The 18,587-nt window shown below is 50.6% G+C and overlaps 1 protein-coding gene across 1 annotated transcript in view; it reads left to right on the forward strand.

Annotated features, from left to right (window-relative positions):
• ldb3a (LIM domain binding 3a) overlaps positions 1-18,587 on the forward strand; it is a 143,677-nt gene that overhangs the window by 63,616 nt on the left and 61,474 nt on the right. The window contains exons 4-7 of the mRNA XM_052041333.1: positions 4,332-4,407; positions 11,185-11,642; positions 11,944-12,022; positions 15,332-15,351. Coding sequence (XP_051897293.1) covers positions 4,332-4,407; positions 11,185-11,642; positions 11,944-12,022; positions 15,332-15,351 — 633 coding nt within the window. The remainder of the gene's footprint in view (positions 1-4,331; positions 4,408-11,184; positions 11,643-11,943; positions 12,023-15,331; positions 15,352-18,587) is intronic.

The following is an 18,587-nucleotide window of genomic DNA, read 5'->3' on the forward strand; positions in this document are numbered from 1 at the left end:
TTGGAGAACTAAGGGGTTGGGAGGAGGTGGGATTTGATGGACACGTGAGGAAGAATAGGTTACAAGGAAATAAGTGTGGGAATGGGACTGATGGGAATGCTCTGAGAGCTGGCATGGGCTTGATGGGCTGAATGGTCTTTGTTGGAAGAAAATTTGAGAAACATGGGGTTGATGACGTTTGGCTTGTTCAAAGGCAGAGGCTGTGGGATGATGCTGTGCAATATTAGCAAAGTGATCTAGGTAATAGGTTAAGAATAGCATCAACTTTCTGATGAAGCAGAAAGGTCCCACAGTGGTGGCACCAGGAAAAAGCAGACCACAGAGGGAGGTCTTGGGGCAGGTGAGCAAGAGCTTGGGCAAAGCAGCCAACTTTAAGGAGCACCTTAAGGGAAGTAGAGTGGCAGCGGGATAGAGGGAAGGAATTCCTCCTTTCGGGGCTGCTCAGCTGAGGGCCCAGCGGTCAGAGCTGGAGAGGTTAAAATCACTAATGGACAAGAGCCGAGAATTAAAGGAGCGTGGATACCTCCGGGGCAATAAGAACTTTGCAAATCTCGGTGAGATCGCTCCTCATTCTTCCAAGCTGCTGCAAGTGCAGGTCTTGTCGACACAACCGTGCTGAGACCCGCCATTCTGGGAACCAGTCCAGTGAATTCCCGCTGCACTCCCTCTGTGGCAAATACCAGCGACTCCTGCGTTCCGGGGAGGGGTGTTCTGTTCTTACAAAACAGTCCGGACCATGATTCTCAGTCACACGAAGCTGCATCATCGGCGCATGGGTCATGAAACACAGGTTGAAAAAAATTCACTTCTTTTCTCAGATAAATTCTGCAAGATCAAATTTTATTCCATATCTGAAGAATTTGAGATATGGCAGTGTTTTGTGAATTGCGCACACAACCATAAGGTAGGGGTTGCCTGTGTATCTTTCTTTGGTAAAGAAACCATAACTGTACACATACGTCAGATGCAGGGTGACCAGTGCCCTGTATAATTACAGTGAAGCATCCTTGACTATGGACTCAAAATATCTTGTAATGAAACCAATGTACAATTTACTTCTTACTTGCTTGTTGGACCTGCATGTTGGCCTTCAGTGACTGGGTCCAAGAATACTCAGGTCCCTGTGACCATCAGCATTACCCAGTCTCTCACCCTTTTTAAAACACACTTTGATCGTCTGTTTTGTACACCAGAGTCCATAACATCACGCTTCTCTTCATTATTTTACAGTTGACCCGTTCTGGTCCATTCAGTCACTTGTCTGAATTCACTTGAAACGTCTTCACATCCTGCTCCCTGCTCACTACCCCACCTAGTTTTGTATCATCGGCAAAAATAGAGATACACCATTTGGTTGCCTTGGACAAATCATTGACATAGATAGTGAATAGCCAAGGTGATTATGTAAGGAAACCCACCGTGCTTCTTGCTCTGTCTGGGTTACCTGTGACTCCTGTCCGACATAAACACAATGAGCGGTTAGAATGTGGCTTAAAGCGACCGGGGGGTAATGTGGCTGGATGTGAAGGGAAGGGGGAGGAGCTGGGAGTTGAAGGATGAGGTAGTAGAGTAGGAAGGGTGGACTGTTTCTCTACTGTAACTTCAATGGCCTCCATGTTCCATCAGGAGCAACACGAAATGCTGGAGGAACTCAGTGGGTCAGGCAGCATCTATGGAGGGAAATGAACAGTCAACGTTTCGGGTCGAGACCCTTCATCTGGATTCAGTCGTTGAGTTTCTCCAGCACTTTGTGTGTTGCTCCAGATCGCAGTATCTGCAGTCTCTTGTGTCTCCATGCTCCATCAAGTCCTGCTGTTTACCTCATCCCCACCCAACGAAAATGTACCTTCCACAGAATGAACGTGGTGACAACCATTTCTGGGTCAATTCGCCCCGGAATTGACACTGGCCCCCTGTGCCCGAGCTCCTGACCCCAAACCCCAGTCCCCAGCCATCCATTCGGGCAATGTAACAGAATCCCGCTGAAGTGCGGAATCTGAAAACACAGACGACACTGGAAGTGAACAGGAAGTCAGGTTGGTGAAACACTTCCTTCAGAGGTTTTCTGTTTTTATTTCCAATTACACCAGTCACACGGTTTCCTGCTGGAACGTCGCCGGGACAAATGGGTCTGCCCAGCAGTGCGCTGGACTGGGATCGCACCAAGGGAAGTTCTGTGTCCTGCTCTCTCAGCCGTTGTTGTACCCTCCCCACTGATTTTTTATTCTCACTTCGCCCCCCCCCCAACCATTCCATCAGCCCAGACCCCACCCAATCTTTTCCCCACCCATCCACCCACTAATTTAACACCCCCACCTTCTGATTTCCTGAGGCTCTCGACCCAGTGATTTCTCCCCTTCCTCTCACTGAGGACCGGACCTCACTCTGACCCCCCCCCAGATTACCAGCTTCACCCATGGGTGTATGGTTGACTCACCCCGGCCACAACCTGGTCTGTGTCGCTGTAGGTGCAGTGGATGTTCGGCTGTGAGGTTTTACACCCACCAGTGACGCCACGTCTGAGGTACAGCCCCCCTACAGTATCACAGGCAGCACTCGCAAGCCTAATGTAATTCAATGGTTTGATGTTGGAACGTAGCAGAGCAGTGATTGTTGTTCTAACATTTCGAGGAAGATTATGAATTCTGATTGTTGTAATTGTTTATTTCACATTGGAGTCAGCTCATATCGCTGGTTCATATTAAATAAACTCTGTTCGGCTTCCAGCTGATCCTCCGTTTGATGCAGTGCAGCTTTGATTGCATTCTGGCATGGAGTTCGGTTGAGTAAACTGGGTTACAGGACAACACTCCTCGGAATGACCGCAGGGACCACTGCATTTGCCAGCTAAAGGCGCAGGAATGTGAACTCTAATCTTGGGAGTAACGATTAATATTAAACCCTAATAGAGTGTCCAGCGCAGTGGGCTTCAATCTGCTTGGACATTCTCTTGAGGAGAAGACCTGAATGGTATTAGGAACAGATATTGGCTCTCCCGTGATGTTAGTTGCTTCTCTGGGAAGAGAGTCAACTTTTTTACTTTTCATAAACCATGTTTATATATCGTTAGATGTCAAACAAAATTAATGAAATCTAGGGTCAAGAAGCACAGTTCCAGAGAGGTGAAGAGGTAATTCTGTGATCCCCCCTCAGAGTGGAGCTGTAGCTATGGGATTCCAGGTCGGAAACAAAGCCCTCACCTTCGCCAAGCTCAGTTCCCTGAGTGACCACCCTGCGGAGGGTGTAGCATCTCAGAATTGGCCAAAGCAGCTGGTGTGGCAGCTTGACCACAGGGTTGGGAATGGATTCGTTGTATCTGATCCACAACGGGGCCTTGGTGTCCCCAGGCACATCACTGTGGCTCTGCTCTCCACTCTTGTGCGGCTATCCCGGACTCGTAGGCTGATCGTCTGGGCTAATCTGGAATTGGAATTAGATCACCAAAGACGATCACCAGGCCCAAGTTACATGATTGGGTCAGCTGCTCATTGAACAGGGTTATGGACTGATCGACCTTCCCCACCACCACCCCATCCCCACCTCCCACTACCTTTCCTGTCTCATCCTGTGTTTCATCAAAACCCCCCTTCTGACCCTCCAGAGACCACAAAATGTTCAAGTGGGGACAGGTTGGAGAGTGCAAGATAATTGGATTGAAACGGATCTAATCCAGAGGTGATGGAGAACTGAGAGGTGGGGTATGGGTTGCTTGTAAATAAGGGAATGAACACTGGGGGTACCTGTAGAGGGCAGCAACAGCCAACCTTGGGTGGGCTGGGTATGGGGAGGGCACAAGGACACGACGGTGGAAATATGTTGGAGCTGGGACGGAAGGGAAGGGGCTGAAAGCTTCAGTGGGAGTCCAAACTACAGGACTGTAAGTATAGTCTGGGGTGAGGAGGTTGGATGGTGGGGGAAATGTTCTTAATTCTGGCGTGTGGAATGTGGGCTGTAAACTCAGTTGGAGGGGGAGAGGAGCTGAATGGGGGGGGACGAGGAGGAGTGAGACCAAAATGACTTTGGGCACAAGTGTGGATGGTGACCTAATGCTCACGTTGTTCGCTACTTTAGACCATGACGTGACGATACCGCAGCTTCTGATTCAGTCCCTCTGTCCCTCCTGGTGTTCTGCTGTGAGTTGTCTGCTATGACTCTAGCCTTGCCCATTACGGGAAGAACTCATGTTCCCAGCTGTTTCAAGGGAAGATTTGGAGCAATGTTTTGGGTCTGTCCAATGTCTGAGAGACCTGGAGGCCACTCCCAACCGGAGCAGGAGGGGCTGTGTTGAGTTCTATCAGACGTTCTAACAGGGAGTGAATTTGTTCTTTCAGATCAAGGCGCCCGGGTCCAGTTCCCACTGCTGGTCTGAGAATGGATTCTCCGATGCCAGTGATTCCTCATCAGAAGGTAAGATGGCTCCCACCAAATCCAGTTGCCGTAACTTCTGCAGTCAGTACAACCCCCAGAGCAGGGTCCTGATCAACTCCACCACCTCAGCTAATTACAGAGTGGGCCCTTTGTGTTTTCCATCACTGTGGTGGGAACGGGACTGAGAAAGAGATCGTCCACCTTGAGCAGCCAATGTCGACTGTTCTTGGACAAGGATCTCCGTCCAAGTCCCAGCCCCAAGCACTGCAGTTGCTCACCTGGGCTACTCGGTGACCTCCACCACCAGCGTGGTCAGGCCAGCATCGCCCATTGTGTCTCCAGAATGATTTTCATCTTCACTGGTCTGCAAAGCAGAAATTCCAATTCACTCACAGAGCAACCGACTTTTACCAATCCTGTTTCCCCTGATCCATGCTATTGAAAGGGGCAACACTTCAGCTGCTCAGCTGGTCCACAACACTCTGATGCCTCACTGCTTGCTCTACATTTAGGACTGAGCCTTCCTTGCAACTTCAACCGACTTTCCGCACTTTCCGAAGTCCATTGGGGATTGATCTACAGCAAATACTTCTCTCGGAGATGAATGTCCATATGTCTGATGAAGGCATGAGAGAAATACACAGGCAGCCACTGTGGGACCCAGTGGGAAGAAGCATTGAAGGCTCATTACCCAACACCATACCTTCTCCGAGTTTATTGGGACTCGAGCTCATAGCCAGACTTCTCCAAGAAGCAATATTTACATGGGCTAGTTATCAAGGTGGTCCTCATTGGGGTTGTAACTCAAGTCCAGCCTCACACATGCATTGACTGTAAAGCACTTCTCTGTCACTTGGAGGTCATGCTCAACCTTGGCCTTTTTGTCTCAGGACAATTGCAGGCCACAGCTGCAGATCTCTGCCACACCTCAACGTTTGCTGCTTGCTGTTGCAGTGCCGGGAGTCACTTTGGCTCTCTTTTTAAGGAGAGAAGATTTCATCTGATAGGAGCAGTTGCAAAAGGCCAGTGGGATTGCATACACTTTTGAGAAGCTAGACTTTCATTGGCTTCATTTACTTAGCATTCCTTACAGGGATCACCCAAGCAACCTTCTGTTAGTAGCACAAAGAATGTGCCCCCTACAAATGGTGCTCTCCACCACTGCCCAGGTGTCTCTATGTCCTTGGGAGCACTCTGTTTCCCTTCACACATCATTGAAGCAGCACTTCCCAGCAGCTGGAAGAGTGCTGTGTGCATCTTGTATACCTCCCTTTAACAGCCAGCTGCCGAGGTTGCAGCTGCAAGGCTGAGTACTGGCAGCCGCAACATTTTGCAATAGATCAGCAAAGCATTGAAACTGACTGTTACAAGGGGAAAGCTGACAGTTCTGTTCTGGAAACCTCATGTCTGACAGTCACGATCTTTACTAGACTTTTAGAAACATGGTTAGGATTACACAGACCTATTTTAACCCCAGTAAAAAAAAGCAAAGTGACCTGTAGACTCGGTGTTGGATGTCAGTGAGCCCAGGACCTTCATGATGTAAAATCCAGAATACAGCATCCTTTCACAGTGGGGCAAAGTCGAGAAATCCTTCTCTGCATCTGGTGGTTCAGGTTTGCTTAAAAGTGAAACTGTTGTCTAAATTGGGTAGTCTAACTGCTCAGTCCTGCCATCGCCCCATCACAGTGGGTGGGTGAAGGTCAGATATGGAACCATGGCACCTGTTGTCCATCTGACCGCCCCGAGCTCCCATCTACTGGGGCATAGAACCTTCACACTGGGCGAGTGGTAACCATATTCATTGACTGTCTGGGGAGTGAGGAGAGTGGGGATAAATATAATTGAGGCATCAGGGTAATTGGTCTAAATAGTTATAACTTCAGAAGCTCGAGAGAATTTTGTCATTTATTACCCAAGCCCGTGGTAGAATGCAGCACTTTCACAAAGAGGCAGATGTTATCAACGTTTCCAGAAGAAAATAGTGTTTTGCTTTGTCGGGGAGACTTCTGCTAAATGTCTCACTGTGGGGCTGGATGTCCCAGAGCTGACATCCTGGAGGTCGAATCCAAATCAGACCAGAGACGACGACTTGAGGGCTGCCAGGGCCTAGTGTGCAATGAGTTGGTCGTCCTTGGCCCAGCTCTGTGTGAAGCACCTCATTGTCACCTGACTGTCAGCTGACATTGACTGGCCATCACCTGGCCAAAGTTTACCATTACCTGTCCATCACCGACCATCCCTGGTTGTCACCTCACCTTCTGTGTCAGGTGGCATAATATTTGTGGAAATGTAACATCCAGGAGTCATTACCCTCGCAGGTAGGGGCTGCTGGACAGGGATGGTACAGTGCAGAGAGATCCTTCTCTGCATCGAATGATTTGCTTCAAAGTGAAACAGATGTCTACGTTAGGAAGTCTAACTCCTGACTCCTCCTGCCGTCTGATGGTGAAGGAACATCGGGAAGGTACGGATCCACTATCTGACCAGTCCCAGCTCTGCATCCTTGGCTCCCGTCTCCTAGAGCTACCGTGTGCTGAGAGTGAGCAGGAGCAAGGTCGCTCCGTACCATCTCCTACACCCCCGGAGCTCTCTTGGGGGCTCTTCTTCCACGCGATGTCTCATTGGGGGTTCGGAGCAAATGGGAAACCTTCCAAGATCTGCAGTTGCCTTTGGAGACCGTCCTGTCGCTAACCTGAATTTCTCAGATCATTACAGAGTGGAATGGGGAGACCCCGCAAAAGCTCCAAGGCTTCGTCTAACCAGATGCACAGCGGGGAGCTGTGAAGGCAGCGTGTTGTCAGTGTGACCTTGGTCTGTGCAGACAGCGAGGGAAATGTTTTAGCTATCTGTGTGCAGAATAAAGCATGGGTCCAAATCCGAGCGTTGATCTTACAGTGAATGAGCTTTGGTGATGTCTGAATGTGTTTAACTTATTTTTAAAAAATTAATTGCTCAGCTCCCCCCCCCCACCCTTTACTTCCTATCTTGCTTGTTCTCCTCTGTTTTACCCCCCCCTTCTCCACCTTCTTGCTCTCCCATGCCTTCCTCCCTCCTTGTTCTCTCCTAACCCTTGCTCTTCCCCTTCCCCTCCTCTTCCTGCTCCCCCATCTCCTGCTCTCGTCTCTGACTCACCACTCTCTCTCTCTCCTGCTTGCACTCTATCTTCCTGCTCTCATTCCACTCCGAGTTAGGATGACAGTTCTGGGAGAGATGCCGGTGTGAAGCCAGCACCGACCTCAGGAGCCTCAGTGCCCTGATGTCCATCACAACGAGGCTGCACTGTGGTTTCACACGAGCCCACAGCACCACCTTGGGGTGACTGCTGGGAGCCCCCTTATCGCACTTGGCCCTTCCCAAGATACTGCTTAATCAGTTCAACAGGACCACTGTCAACACTTCATTTCTGGACCCTGCCTATGAAGGAAGAGAGAGCTGTCAGGCTGGTAACCAATTTGCTTTTCATTTCTCTCCCTTTTGGAGGTCACTTCCTGTTCAGGTGACTTTCGAGATGTTTCATTTACATTTACCTGGTGTGGTGGAACTGTTCTTTACTGTGTCCTGATGCTCCCCTGTTTCCCCCATCTAAGGGGCAAGGCTCTCCTGTAGGACGTCCTGCAACTTGTTCTGCCCCGTACCGAAAAGGAGCCAGGCTGTACAACAGGACCCTGCACACTTCAGTCCCCTTAGCTCCACCAGCAGCAAATCATTCCACCCCCAGGCTTCTGAATCGTTCCTTGTGTGCTGTTGTGGAAGGGCTGCTCCTGATGCCGCAATGTCACAGTAGGTCGAGGATGGGTATTCTCGCCAGTGCCACAGTCCTTCCGCTGTGCAAAGCGCTGCACCCTCCTCTCCAGCGTGTTGCTGGTCCCAGGGAACCGAGCAAAATACAAAACTTATCCACAGGCACCCACTCAGCTGTAACCGTGCTCCACGATGTCCTCTCTGTTGCCTGAATGGTCCTGATTTAGCGGCTGATGGTGCGGGCAGTAAAGTGCAACTGGTGGAAATCAAATTTGACCAGACGATTGGGCTAATCCCTTAATCCTTTCAATTTAACAAGATCATCGCGCACAGTTTGTTGTGTGACACAGGCACACGTCCACGCACAGGCACACGCAAGTGCACACAGAAGGACATGAGCAAAAGCTTGCAAGTGTGGGCACGTTCACACATACGCAAAACACACACCACATGTGCGCGTGCACACAACACACCACACGTGTACACACAACACACGTGCACACACACAACACACCATATGCACACACCACACAACATGCGCACACACCGCACATATACCACACACTCACGCTGCACACACATTGCACACTCATGCCACACACGTGCCACACACACACACTCACACACCACACACGCGTGCACACACTCATGCCACGCACGCACACCACACGCATACACACCGCAAGTGCGTGTGTGCGCGCGTGCACACACACACACACACACACACACACACACACACACACTTAAATACTAATTCCATTGCCCAGTACGGATACAGTGGATCCCAGGGGTTGAGTGAGGAGAATTATTGAGTGCAAGGGCTGAGGAAGATTATTCTCCACCTGAGGCGGGTAGATGCTGATAAGCCTGTGGATGCCTCAGCCTGCTGAGTGCTCCTAATCCATTCCATCAGACATCAGGATTAGTGAGTCCTTGCAGATGGTAGTGCTGGCGACACCAGCAACATAATCCATGTCACTCACTTCCCATCAGTGTTTCCTAAATCCATCTTCTGACACCTTTGGTCAGAGCCAGGTAGCTGGAAGGAATTGGCTTAAGAAACGGCACACATCTTGCAACACTGGGCTCACTCCCAAACCTCCCACCTCTGCCCTTCCAGTGCAGGGCCAGTGCTACCCCCTTGGCAGTGGGGCAGAGATGAGAAGCACTGAGTCATCCTCCATCAGACCCTCCCCCACCCAATGATTAGCTGTCACGATGGGTTTGATGTGAATGTCTGAGCTGCCATTTAGATCCTGAGCTGCCTTGTTTCATGGTTTCATTTTGTGTTGGTGTGAGGAAGATGCAGGACTGAAGCTGCCGGCGGTTCCCAGTGTGAACACGGCAGAGGCTGTTCCTCTGTCGCTTCACTCCGCCTGCTTTCAGTGGCCCACTACAGATGTGCTGCTGGCAGTTGGGCCTAAAATCAGGCCAGGCTCCTGACCGCTGCGGGGTCAGGGTCGTGAGTGACTGACTGTCGTACCTTCGATCACCAATGATGCACCTACCAAAGCAAGAACGGTCTCTGAGTGACTGATCTTCCTGTGCACCTCATGATCCTTGCCAAATGGAGGGAAAGGTGGGAGCTGGGGAAGGAGTTGTGATCTCAGGAGTATTGCTGCGATATCCTGTCTTGCCACAATTTCCAAAGCTTCTTCACTGACACCACAAGGTGACTGTAGAAATCTTAAGAGGAAAGAACAAGGTGGCCTCTGGTAGTCAGTGCCTCTTGCTGCTTCACTGCACATTGAGCCAAGTGCTGAGGTGAGTTTTCAGTAATGCGGACATTGAGTATTGTCTTCTCCATACAAGATGTTCAGTAGCGTTCCTTTGAAAAAATCATCTGGTTTTCCTAACTCATTCGTTTGGGCAGTAATATCCCTGCACTCCAACCTTTATATCATTGTTCCTTCATCGTCACTGGGTCTAAGTCGTGGATCTCCTCCCCAACATCACTTATGGAATAGCTTCACTGCTCGGACTGCAGCTGTTCAAGAAGGCGGCTCACCACCACGTCTCGGGTTATTATGGATGGACTTGCGTGTCCAGTCTAAGGAGGTGTATTGGGACTTGAAGTGGTTGTTTGTTGTGAAGAATTTTGTTTGTGTTGAAACAAAAAATGATGGAAACACTCAGCAGGTAAAGGAGCAACTGTGGAGAGAGGAACAGAGTCAACATTTAAGGTCAGTGACATTTCGTCAGAACAGCTTCAAGTCATTGAGCTGAAGTATTGACTCTGTTTCTCTCTCCACGGACGCTGCCTGACCTGCTGAGTACTTCCAGCAATTTCTGATAAAGTTCCAGCATGTGCAGAACTTTTGTTTGGGTAACGTGATGTAGCTCATGGTACTTGAGAAGGTTGGTGCTCAGTTTAAGTTACGCTGTCAACAGGAAAAAGGAAATTTGGAGAATGTTTCTCAAGGAGACGGGATTGGAGTTGTGAAATGGACAGGCAGTTAGTGAGGTTTGAAATCCCAGGTGATTTTCTTTTCTTGAGGGCAAACAGTGCTGAAGCCTGCTGCCTGCAGATTCCCAGCATGGATACATGTGAGTGGTTTGGAGAAACAGAGGGATGTAGCTTCTGCCTCTGCTGGGTTGTCTGTTTACAGCACAGACAAAGCCGGGTTGGTTGTGGAGTGAGAGGGGTGTAGGTTAGTGTGGGAGGCAGGTGAGGGAGGACATGGCCGAGCCAAGGAACGCTGTGTTTGGGCAGTGCAGGGGTAAGGTTCCACAAGGGGAAGGAGACAGGGCAAGGTGGAGCCATCACCTTCCCGAGAGTTCATTGGAAATATTAACCAATAAGGTCAACGTTAGAAGGATCTCGTGGGAGGAAACCTTGCGGTCATATCAGCACTGAAGTTAGTTTGCGTTTTGAGATGTCTCCATATTCTCCGAGGGAATCGTCTGGTGCTGTGGTCTTCATTTTGTGCACGGGTGCTCCTGTGTCCTCAGCGAAAGCTTGGGTAATTTATGCCAACAGGTTTGTTCCATGCTTTGCTCGCTGGTGTGCGACGTGTTTGCATGCGACCTGTGATTGTTTCCAGTGCCGTGCTTGGCTGTGTGTTGTTGCAGGAGCGAGACCTGGAGACCAGCCCCAGCCACGTGAGCAGGAAGCAGACGTCAACTCCCGAGCACCGGCTCAGTACGAGAGCTCAGACCGCTGACAGCCCGCGTGCAGCCAATGGGATGTCCTGGGATTGGCCCAACGCCAGGGACACCAGCTTGTCCTGCAGTCCACCGCTGACCGGATCCTTCAGGCCAACACCTTCGGGGACCGCCTCGACATTCTCACCAGCTGCTTCTCTGACCCCTGACCTCTCACCTCAAAGAGGGGCCAGCCTATCGCAGGCATCAGCAAGGGTGCCTGACGTACCTGGCGTGAAGTGTGTAACGCCCAACCTGAGGCAGCGAGGGCAGTACAACAGCCCCATTGGTCTGTACTCTAAGGAGACCCTTGCGGAAATGATGAGGGCCACAGGCCGGGAAGATGGCAGAGAGGGCAGGGCCTCCACAGGTGGATTGCTGCAAGGGTACGTACGACAACAGCATCTCCACGGGGACCTCACCGTGTCGCTAAGTGGACAGATTAATTTTAGCGTTCTGTAGGGAACCTCTCGCCAAACAGCCTGGTGACCAGTTTGTAGCTGCCAGCCCCATTGGCTGGTTGCATTCCCCTGTGCCGGTGACTGACCACCAAATGGCATCACCTCATCCAGCCTTTCAACTTGCTGTCTGTGCAGAGTGGCTCCTTGGTGCAGGTACCCCCCGCCTTGCATCCTTTGGGAACTTGGAGACTCTGGGAGTGTCTGACGCATGCCCTCCATTGTGCAGGAACATGAGGACAGGAAGCAGCGGAATCGGAGAATCGTTGCAGAACAGAAGGCCATTCAGTCCATCAGTGCTAGCCCCAGTAGAGCAATCCCGTCAATCCCATCCCTGCCCTTCCCCATCAAATTGCATGTTATTTTCCCCTGTATCTGTCCAGTTCCTTCTTGTAAGCCCTGATGGAGGAGTAGAACACTCAGCCCTTGGGCTTCTTCACCATTTACTCCGATCCTGGCTGAGTTGCATCTTAGTTCCAAACACTGCCTTAGTTCCGAAACTCTGTGATGGATCACTTCCATCACCCAGGGTCTAGTTTTCCGAGGACATGGGCCATCCATTGGAATTCAGACTGTTGCACTATCTCCGGAAATTAAACTGGGCAACTGAGAAAAGTCACTTCCCGACCAGGTCCAGGAGAGAGAACGCATTGGGTTCAGGCATGGTTCAGTGGTCTGCCTGCAGAGTTTACAGTTACAGATTTATATCTGATGCAAGAGTTAGATTCCCTGAATAAAACTGGTGTTGCAGTGTGTTTGGTAATGAGGGGTTGAATGGGTTTCGTGGATCTCTGAGCAGTTTATAGTCACTTTATTAGAAGTAACCACTTGCTTTAGCTTCGCATGGAGTTGGTATTTTATAGGTGGCAGTCAGTGGGACTGTGGCTGTATGTTCTGAGAGTTGAGTTTACAATCCATTGCTTGATCCAGATGCCTCACTTTGTGTCCAAGCGAGAGCACTTCCTCTGTAAGTCAGCTGACGGGATACGAAGATAAGTATCCAAATTTGTAGATGACAACGGTCTGGCTTTGTCTGTGGTGTGCAGAATCACAAAGGTTAATAGATGAAGCAGATGGGCAAAACTTGGGCAAAGTGAGGTCACCTAGACTGGACCCAGAAAGGATAGAACAGAGTTCTTTCTCAACGGTGAAAAGCTAGAAGCAATGGTGAAGCGACGAGGTTTGAGGGTCCACTGGCAAAGGTCTGTTGGCACAGATTAACTGGTACAGTGGCGCAGGTAGAACTGCTGCCACAGTGCTCCAGTAGTACGGGTTCAGCTGTTGAGTGAGTCTGAGACCGGCAAGTTATTACCAACAGAAGGATAGAAGGGAACGTGGTCATTGAAAGCTGAAACAGGTCTGAGCAGCGACATGACCTCTCCCGTTCTAGCCATGGGGTGTCGTGTGGAGGTGCAGAATTTTACTGCAGACGGCAGTGTTGTGAAACAGGGTCTCGACTAATAATCTATTGAGAACACACGGCGGTGTAAGCATTTGAAGCCAGTTGTTTTAAAACAGAAATCTGGTTGGCACGAGGAACTGTTGGATGTCATTGTCAGGGACATGAATGTCTTTAACCTCGTTACGAAGAGATCATGTGGTTTATTGGATCCGTGCTGGCACATAGCAGAGTAATCCATTCCCCCTCTCATCCCCCACACCCCATCTTCCTAACTCTCAGTTCACTCTCTGCTCATACTGTTTCCCTGTTGAATATTCTCAGAATTTTCAGTTTTTATTTCAGATTTTCGCCACAGAAATTTGTTGGTACAGTAAATGTCACATGCTGTAATAAAGGTTCCACACCTGCTGTTCCGTTTTCTTCATTAATCTCTGGATGTAAAGCTGTTTAAGAGATGGAGGCAGTGGAGGAGAAACTGTCCTGATCTTCAGCTGTTAACCTCTTTAAAGATTATTTATTGTTATGGCAGCTTTTGGCGATGTCATGCAAGAAATAATCATTAAAGTCTGCCAATAAAATGGTGTTAATGTTTCAGGTCGGTGATATTTGATCAGAACTGTTCTGAAGGAAGATCATTGATTTGAAACATTAACATCCTCTCTCTTTCCATAGATGCTGCCTGACCTGCTCGGTGTTTCTGCTTTTATTTCAGATTTCCAATATCTGCAGTTAATTTTGTGGTGAAATAATAACCTGCTTTGTTGAAGTGGTGACCTGAGGTGGTTAAATGGTAACCTGCTGTGTGTATCAGGACCACAAGAGAGCAGTGCATCGCCAGTGTGGGCTGTTAGCCCCAAGTGACCACATTGCAAACAACCACTGGGTTTGTGGCTAACCTGCGGGTCACTGGATCTGGGTGGTTTGAACTTGGAAGTTTCCACCAGCAGTCATTGCACTGAAGGACATTCCCAACCTTTCTACTTGCAACAATCTCCAGGTGCATCCAGTGCCCCAGTCAGCTTGCTCGAGGGGTGTGCTGTTTCCTCAGTGTCAGGGAGCCGTGACTGTGGCCTGGCTCACTGTTCCCCTTCTCTCACCACATTTCCGATCATTCTGTGGGGACCAGCGGGGCATCTGTGGCTGTGGAAGCACCTTGACCCCACTGTCAACGGGCATCTTGTTGCTACAGCCATGTTGAGCTGGCATTGCCCCAGGAACAGTGCTGGTGGCGGGTCTGTGGTGTCTAGAATTATGAAACAAAAACAGAAATGCTAGAAGACCTCAGCCAGTCAAGCAGCTTCTATGGAAAGAGAAACCAGTCAATGACCCTTTCTCAGCCCTGGAGATTCGTCTCTGTCCTCCTCCAGCCGCTGGTATTGATGTCCTGTTTGCATGTGACCTTTCTTTTCCAACCTTGACTCTTGGTGTTGGAAGTCTAATCTGAAGCCTCTCACTCTGTCTCGCTGACCTTGTGTGTATTTGCTGAGGGTCAGGCTGGTGGGTTGGATGTACCTTGTACCCCAGCCCTCTTCATACTTACCATACAAAACAAAGCCATTCAGCCCATCGAATCTATGTGGGCCCTCAGAACGATCCCATTCGTCCACATTTCCCGTAACCTGTTCTTTCTCACATGCCCACCATCACTCCTCGGATTCTCCCGCTGACACCTACGGTAGGGACAATTTACAGCCGGCAATTAACGTACCAACCAGCACATCTTTGGGGATGTGGCAGCAAACCATAGCACCCAGGGGAAACCCACATGGGGAGAATGTGCAAACCCCACACAGACAGCAGCGGAGGTTGGGATTGAACCCACGTCGCCTGAGCTGTGAGGCAGTGGCGCGGCCTGCAGCACCACCGCGCTGCTCCAGGTGTTCAGGACAATGCCAGTGGGTTCTGGTGACTGGCACTTGTGCACGTTCCTGTTTGGTTCTCGCTTGGTTTCCCTGATGTTTGCCAGCTGTCAGTAGAGGCACAAAGTGAAGAAGGAACCGTCAGATTCCATGTGCCATGTATCCAGCGGAATATTTATTCACTAATTCACCTGTGATTCAGTAACAGTTGCCAGTTGCCTCTCTGTGGCGCAAGAGCGGGAGGGAGCTGTGGGGAGGGGTCAGACACAGACAGGAACCAGGGGAGTTCAGGTTATTCCTGATGCACTGCAGTGTGATGTGAGAACTGAACCTCTTTAATTTGTTTCCTCCCACAGATTGTCAACACTACAGCCAAGTTAGTGGGCAGCCATTCTGTGGTAGTGTGTTGTGTGTTGTGCTCAAGGGCAGCATGACAAGGCCCTGTTGCTCCAAGCTGCTGTGCTTCTTCCTGGTCTGAGTTGCAGTGCAGTCTGGGTTTGGTTTGCGGTTGTGTTCTAGATCCTTGCATCCAGCCCTGTGTTCTAGAATCATCGCTCTGGTGCATTTCATCTTCTGCTGAATGCAATGCAGACTCCAGATGTAAGACAGCTCCAGGAACCAGGTCACTCTTCCCTCCTTCCTCTCACCGTGGTCCACCCCTGGGTTTAGCTTCTGGCCTTCCTGTGTCTGTGTCTGAGTGCCAACAGGCCTTCCAGTTATGAGAGGATGGGATCCAGTGCAGGATCTGGGGTTGTGAAGTGGGGCTGACGATGTGATTCTTCAGTGAAGAGCCAGTAAACACAAGATGGCCCGAATGCTCTCCTCCTGTGCCACAAGGGTTGGGCATTAGAGGGCAACACCCATTCCCACCCCAGCTCGTACAGCATTTGAAATGTAGGAGGCTGTTCCAACAGAGCAGAAGACCTGCACCCTGACATACTGGGCAGTGACTAAAGGTTTGGTTAACGGGATGTTAATGGTGCTGCTAGTGGAAAAAAGAGGATCCAAGGCAGGGAATGCTAAGTGCATGTCCCTCCCAATGATGGCGTGGAGGAACTGGTGGGGAGGGTGGCAGGAAATGGACCGAAGGGCCTGTTCCGGTGCAGTACTGCTCTATGTTCTCCGAGAGTTGGGGGGGGGGGTGTCAGAGGGCTGTGCCCATCAGCCGCAGCAGTCGGTGAGCCCAGTGGGGCTGGTCCAGGTTAGGGTAGAGGCAGCAGCTGTGGAGTTGGTGCAGTGGAAGTAGACCACGATAAAGCGAACGGGAGGGAGAGGGTCCAAGGGGAAGGGGCGAGACCGAGGATAGATGTGGAAGGGAGGAGGTGATCCAAGTGACGCCGGGCTTCGTGTACTCAGGGCCACAAGGCTGCCTGAGCGGTTAGTGGAAGGGAGGGACATCTCTCGTACAGTGCTGACACCTGCAAACACGTAGGGGCAGGCAGGGTTCAAGGCAAAGAGGGAGTGAGGCGGAGAGAGAGGGGGAGAGGACAGAGCCCAAGAAGGGGCTGGTGGGACCCATTTGTTGCAGAGCTCTGGCACTCACTGAGGCCAGTGGGCAGTTCCAGATTGGAGTTTCCCTGTGTACTCCACACAGGGAATTCCAAAATCCCGATCACTGTGTCCACCCTCTTCTGGGTGTGTTCCAACAGTGCACGATCACATCGGAAATGGGGAAAGAGGAGAGGTACGGACAGGGAAAAGACTGATGCGGCGCTCCTGGGTCACCACTTTATTGTGATAAACTCCCTGTTTGCATTCTGTTACACGTGGCTCCAAATTGACTGGCCTGGACGACAGCAGATGTTTCGTACCTGGACTGATACAGGCACCTTTACACCAAACCCTTCAGTTGGGTTTGGCGGCGGAGGTTAGGCTTGGGTTTGGCGGCGGAGGTTAGGCTTGGGTTTGGCGGCGGAGGTTAGGCTTGGGTTTGGCGGCGGAGGTTAGGCTTGGGTTTGGCGGCGGAGGTTAGGCTTGGGTTTGGGGCCGAGGTTTGGGTTGGGAGTTGGTGTAGAGTTGAATCGGGGGTTTGGATTACGTTTGGAGTTGGGATTGGTGTTAGAGTTTGGCGGGAATAGGGGCGAGGAATGGGATAGAGCCTGGGAATGAAGGGGTTGTTCTCTTGTCATCTGCAGTCTCTTGTGTCTCCAGGTGGGATTTATAGTGTGCATTGTGGGGAATCTAGCAGGGTTTTGTGCTGCATGCTGGGTAACCTGATGTGTGCGACGTTCTGGGTACAATGGCAGGGTCGTGCATTGCATGCCAGGACAGTGAGCGTTTGTGCCTTGGCCACGTTGGGCAATGCTGGTGTGGGCAGTGCATGCTGGGCAGGGGTGCATGTGTTGAGCTGGGACATTGATGGAAGTTTGCAAAGTGGTGGAGCTTCTGTTGAAATGCCAGTGTGTCTCTTCCAAAAAAAAATGGAAACACAGAAATATTTTACATGTGCCAGTGACAGCAGAAAGAAGAAGTGGAGACTTGGCAGGCTGGCCTTTCACAGTTACATCAGGAGACTTCGTGCATCGCCCTGAGTTACCGGTGCCTCCTGCCTTGAAGTACTGCTGTCACCAACACAATTCTGAGAAACGGCACTGTTTAAGTCATTGGTGTCAGTTTTATTTGAGAGGTAGCAGGGATAGGCTTGTTTGAACAATTCCCCATCAGCCAGTGACCTGCATGCCTGTGTTCTTTCTGTGATCTGTGTGCAGACCTTGGGTGAGGATTGGCAGAAGCCTCTGTCGTTGGGGTCAGTTGTTCGGGTCTCCCAGCTTGTGCCCTCGTTCCTCAGTGACTGGATCTTCAGACTTCACTGCCCTTTGCCCACGACTTTCTCCCACTGGAGCCCTGGGGTAGACAGCTCTGCCCAGCGGCTGCTCAGATAGCAACGTTAAACGCTTGCAAAATTGGTGCAAACCATTGGTACTGAGTGTAACTTTGTTGGCTGGGATGGTCACTGAATGTTGATCTTTTAGCTTTTGTTTTAATGAGTCGTCATTCACCCTCCCCCTGTCCTCGTAGTCTGGCAGCACGGACTGACCTTTACCGCAACACACAATGAGGCCATTCCGCCCATTGGATCCATGCCAGCTCCCATCAGTCCCAGCCCCCCTCTCCTTATTTCCCTGTATCCCGGTAACATTCTCTCTCGCATACCCATCGGCTCCCATCTGAATCTTTTGCTTCTTACCCAGACCAAGGAGTAATTTACAGCGGCCAGTTAACCTACCCGCACGTCTTTGGGATGTGGGAGGGAATTGGGGGAGACCCATGTGGCCTCAGAGAAAGCATGCAAACTCCACACACTGACGGCACCGGAGGTCAGGATCGAACCTGGCTTGCTGCGCTGTCCTCTCACTGCTGAGCTCACAGTGGCGGCTGCCAAAGCCTGCTCTTTCAGCTGCAGCTATTGGTGCAGGAGATCCGAGAGTGTGACCATCCTGTTTGCTCTTCTCCATCCCACCCTCCCACCACCTCACCTCCCCCAGTGAGTCACAGGTCAAGAAATGAGCAGGTGGAGGACGAGTCTCTGGAGGCTGACTGTGGACCTTTCAAAGTAATCAGTTTATTGTCACACATATCGAAATACATTCAGTAACGGCGGGAGAGAAGCTG

This window comes from Pristis pectinata, chromosome 30, assembly GCF_009764475.1.
Source record: "Pristis pectinata isolate sPriPec2 chromosome 30, sPriPec2.1.pri, whole genome shotgun sequence".
Classification (NCBI taxonomy): Eukaryota; Metazoa; Chordata; class Chondrichthyes; order Rhinopristiformes; family Pristidae; genus Pristis; species Pristis pectinata.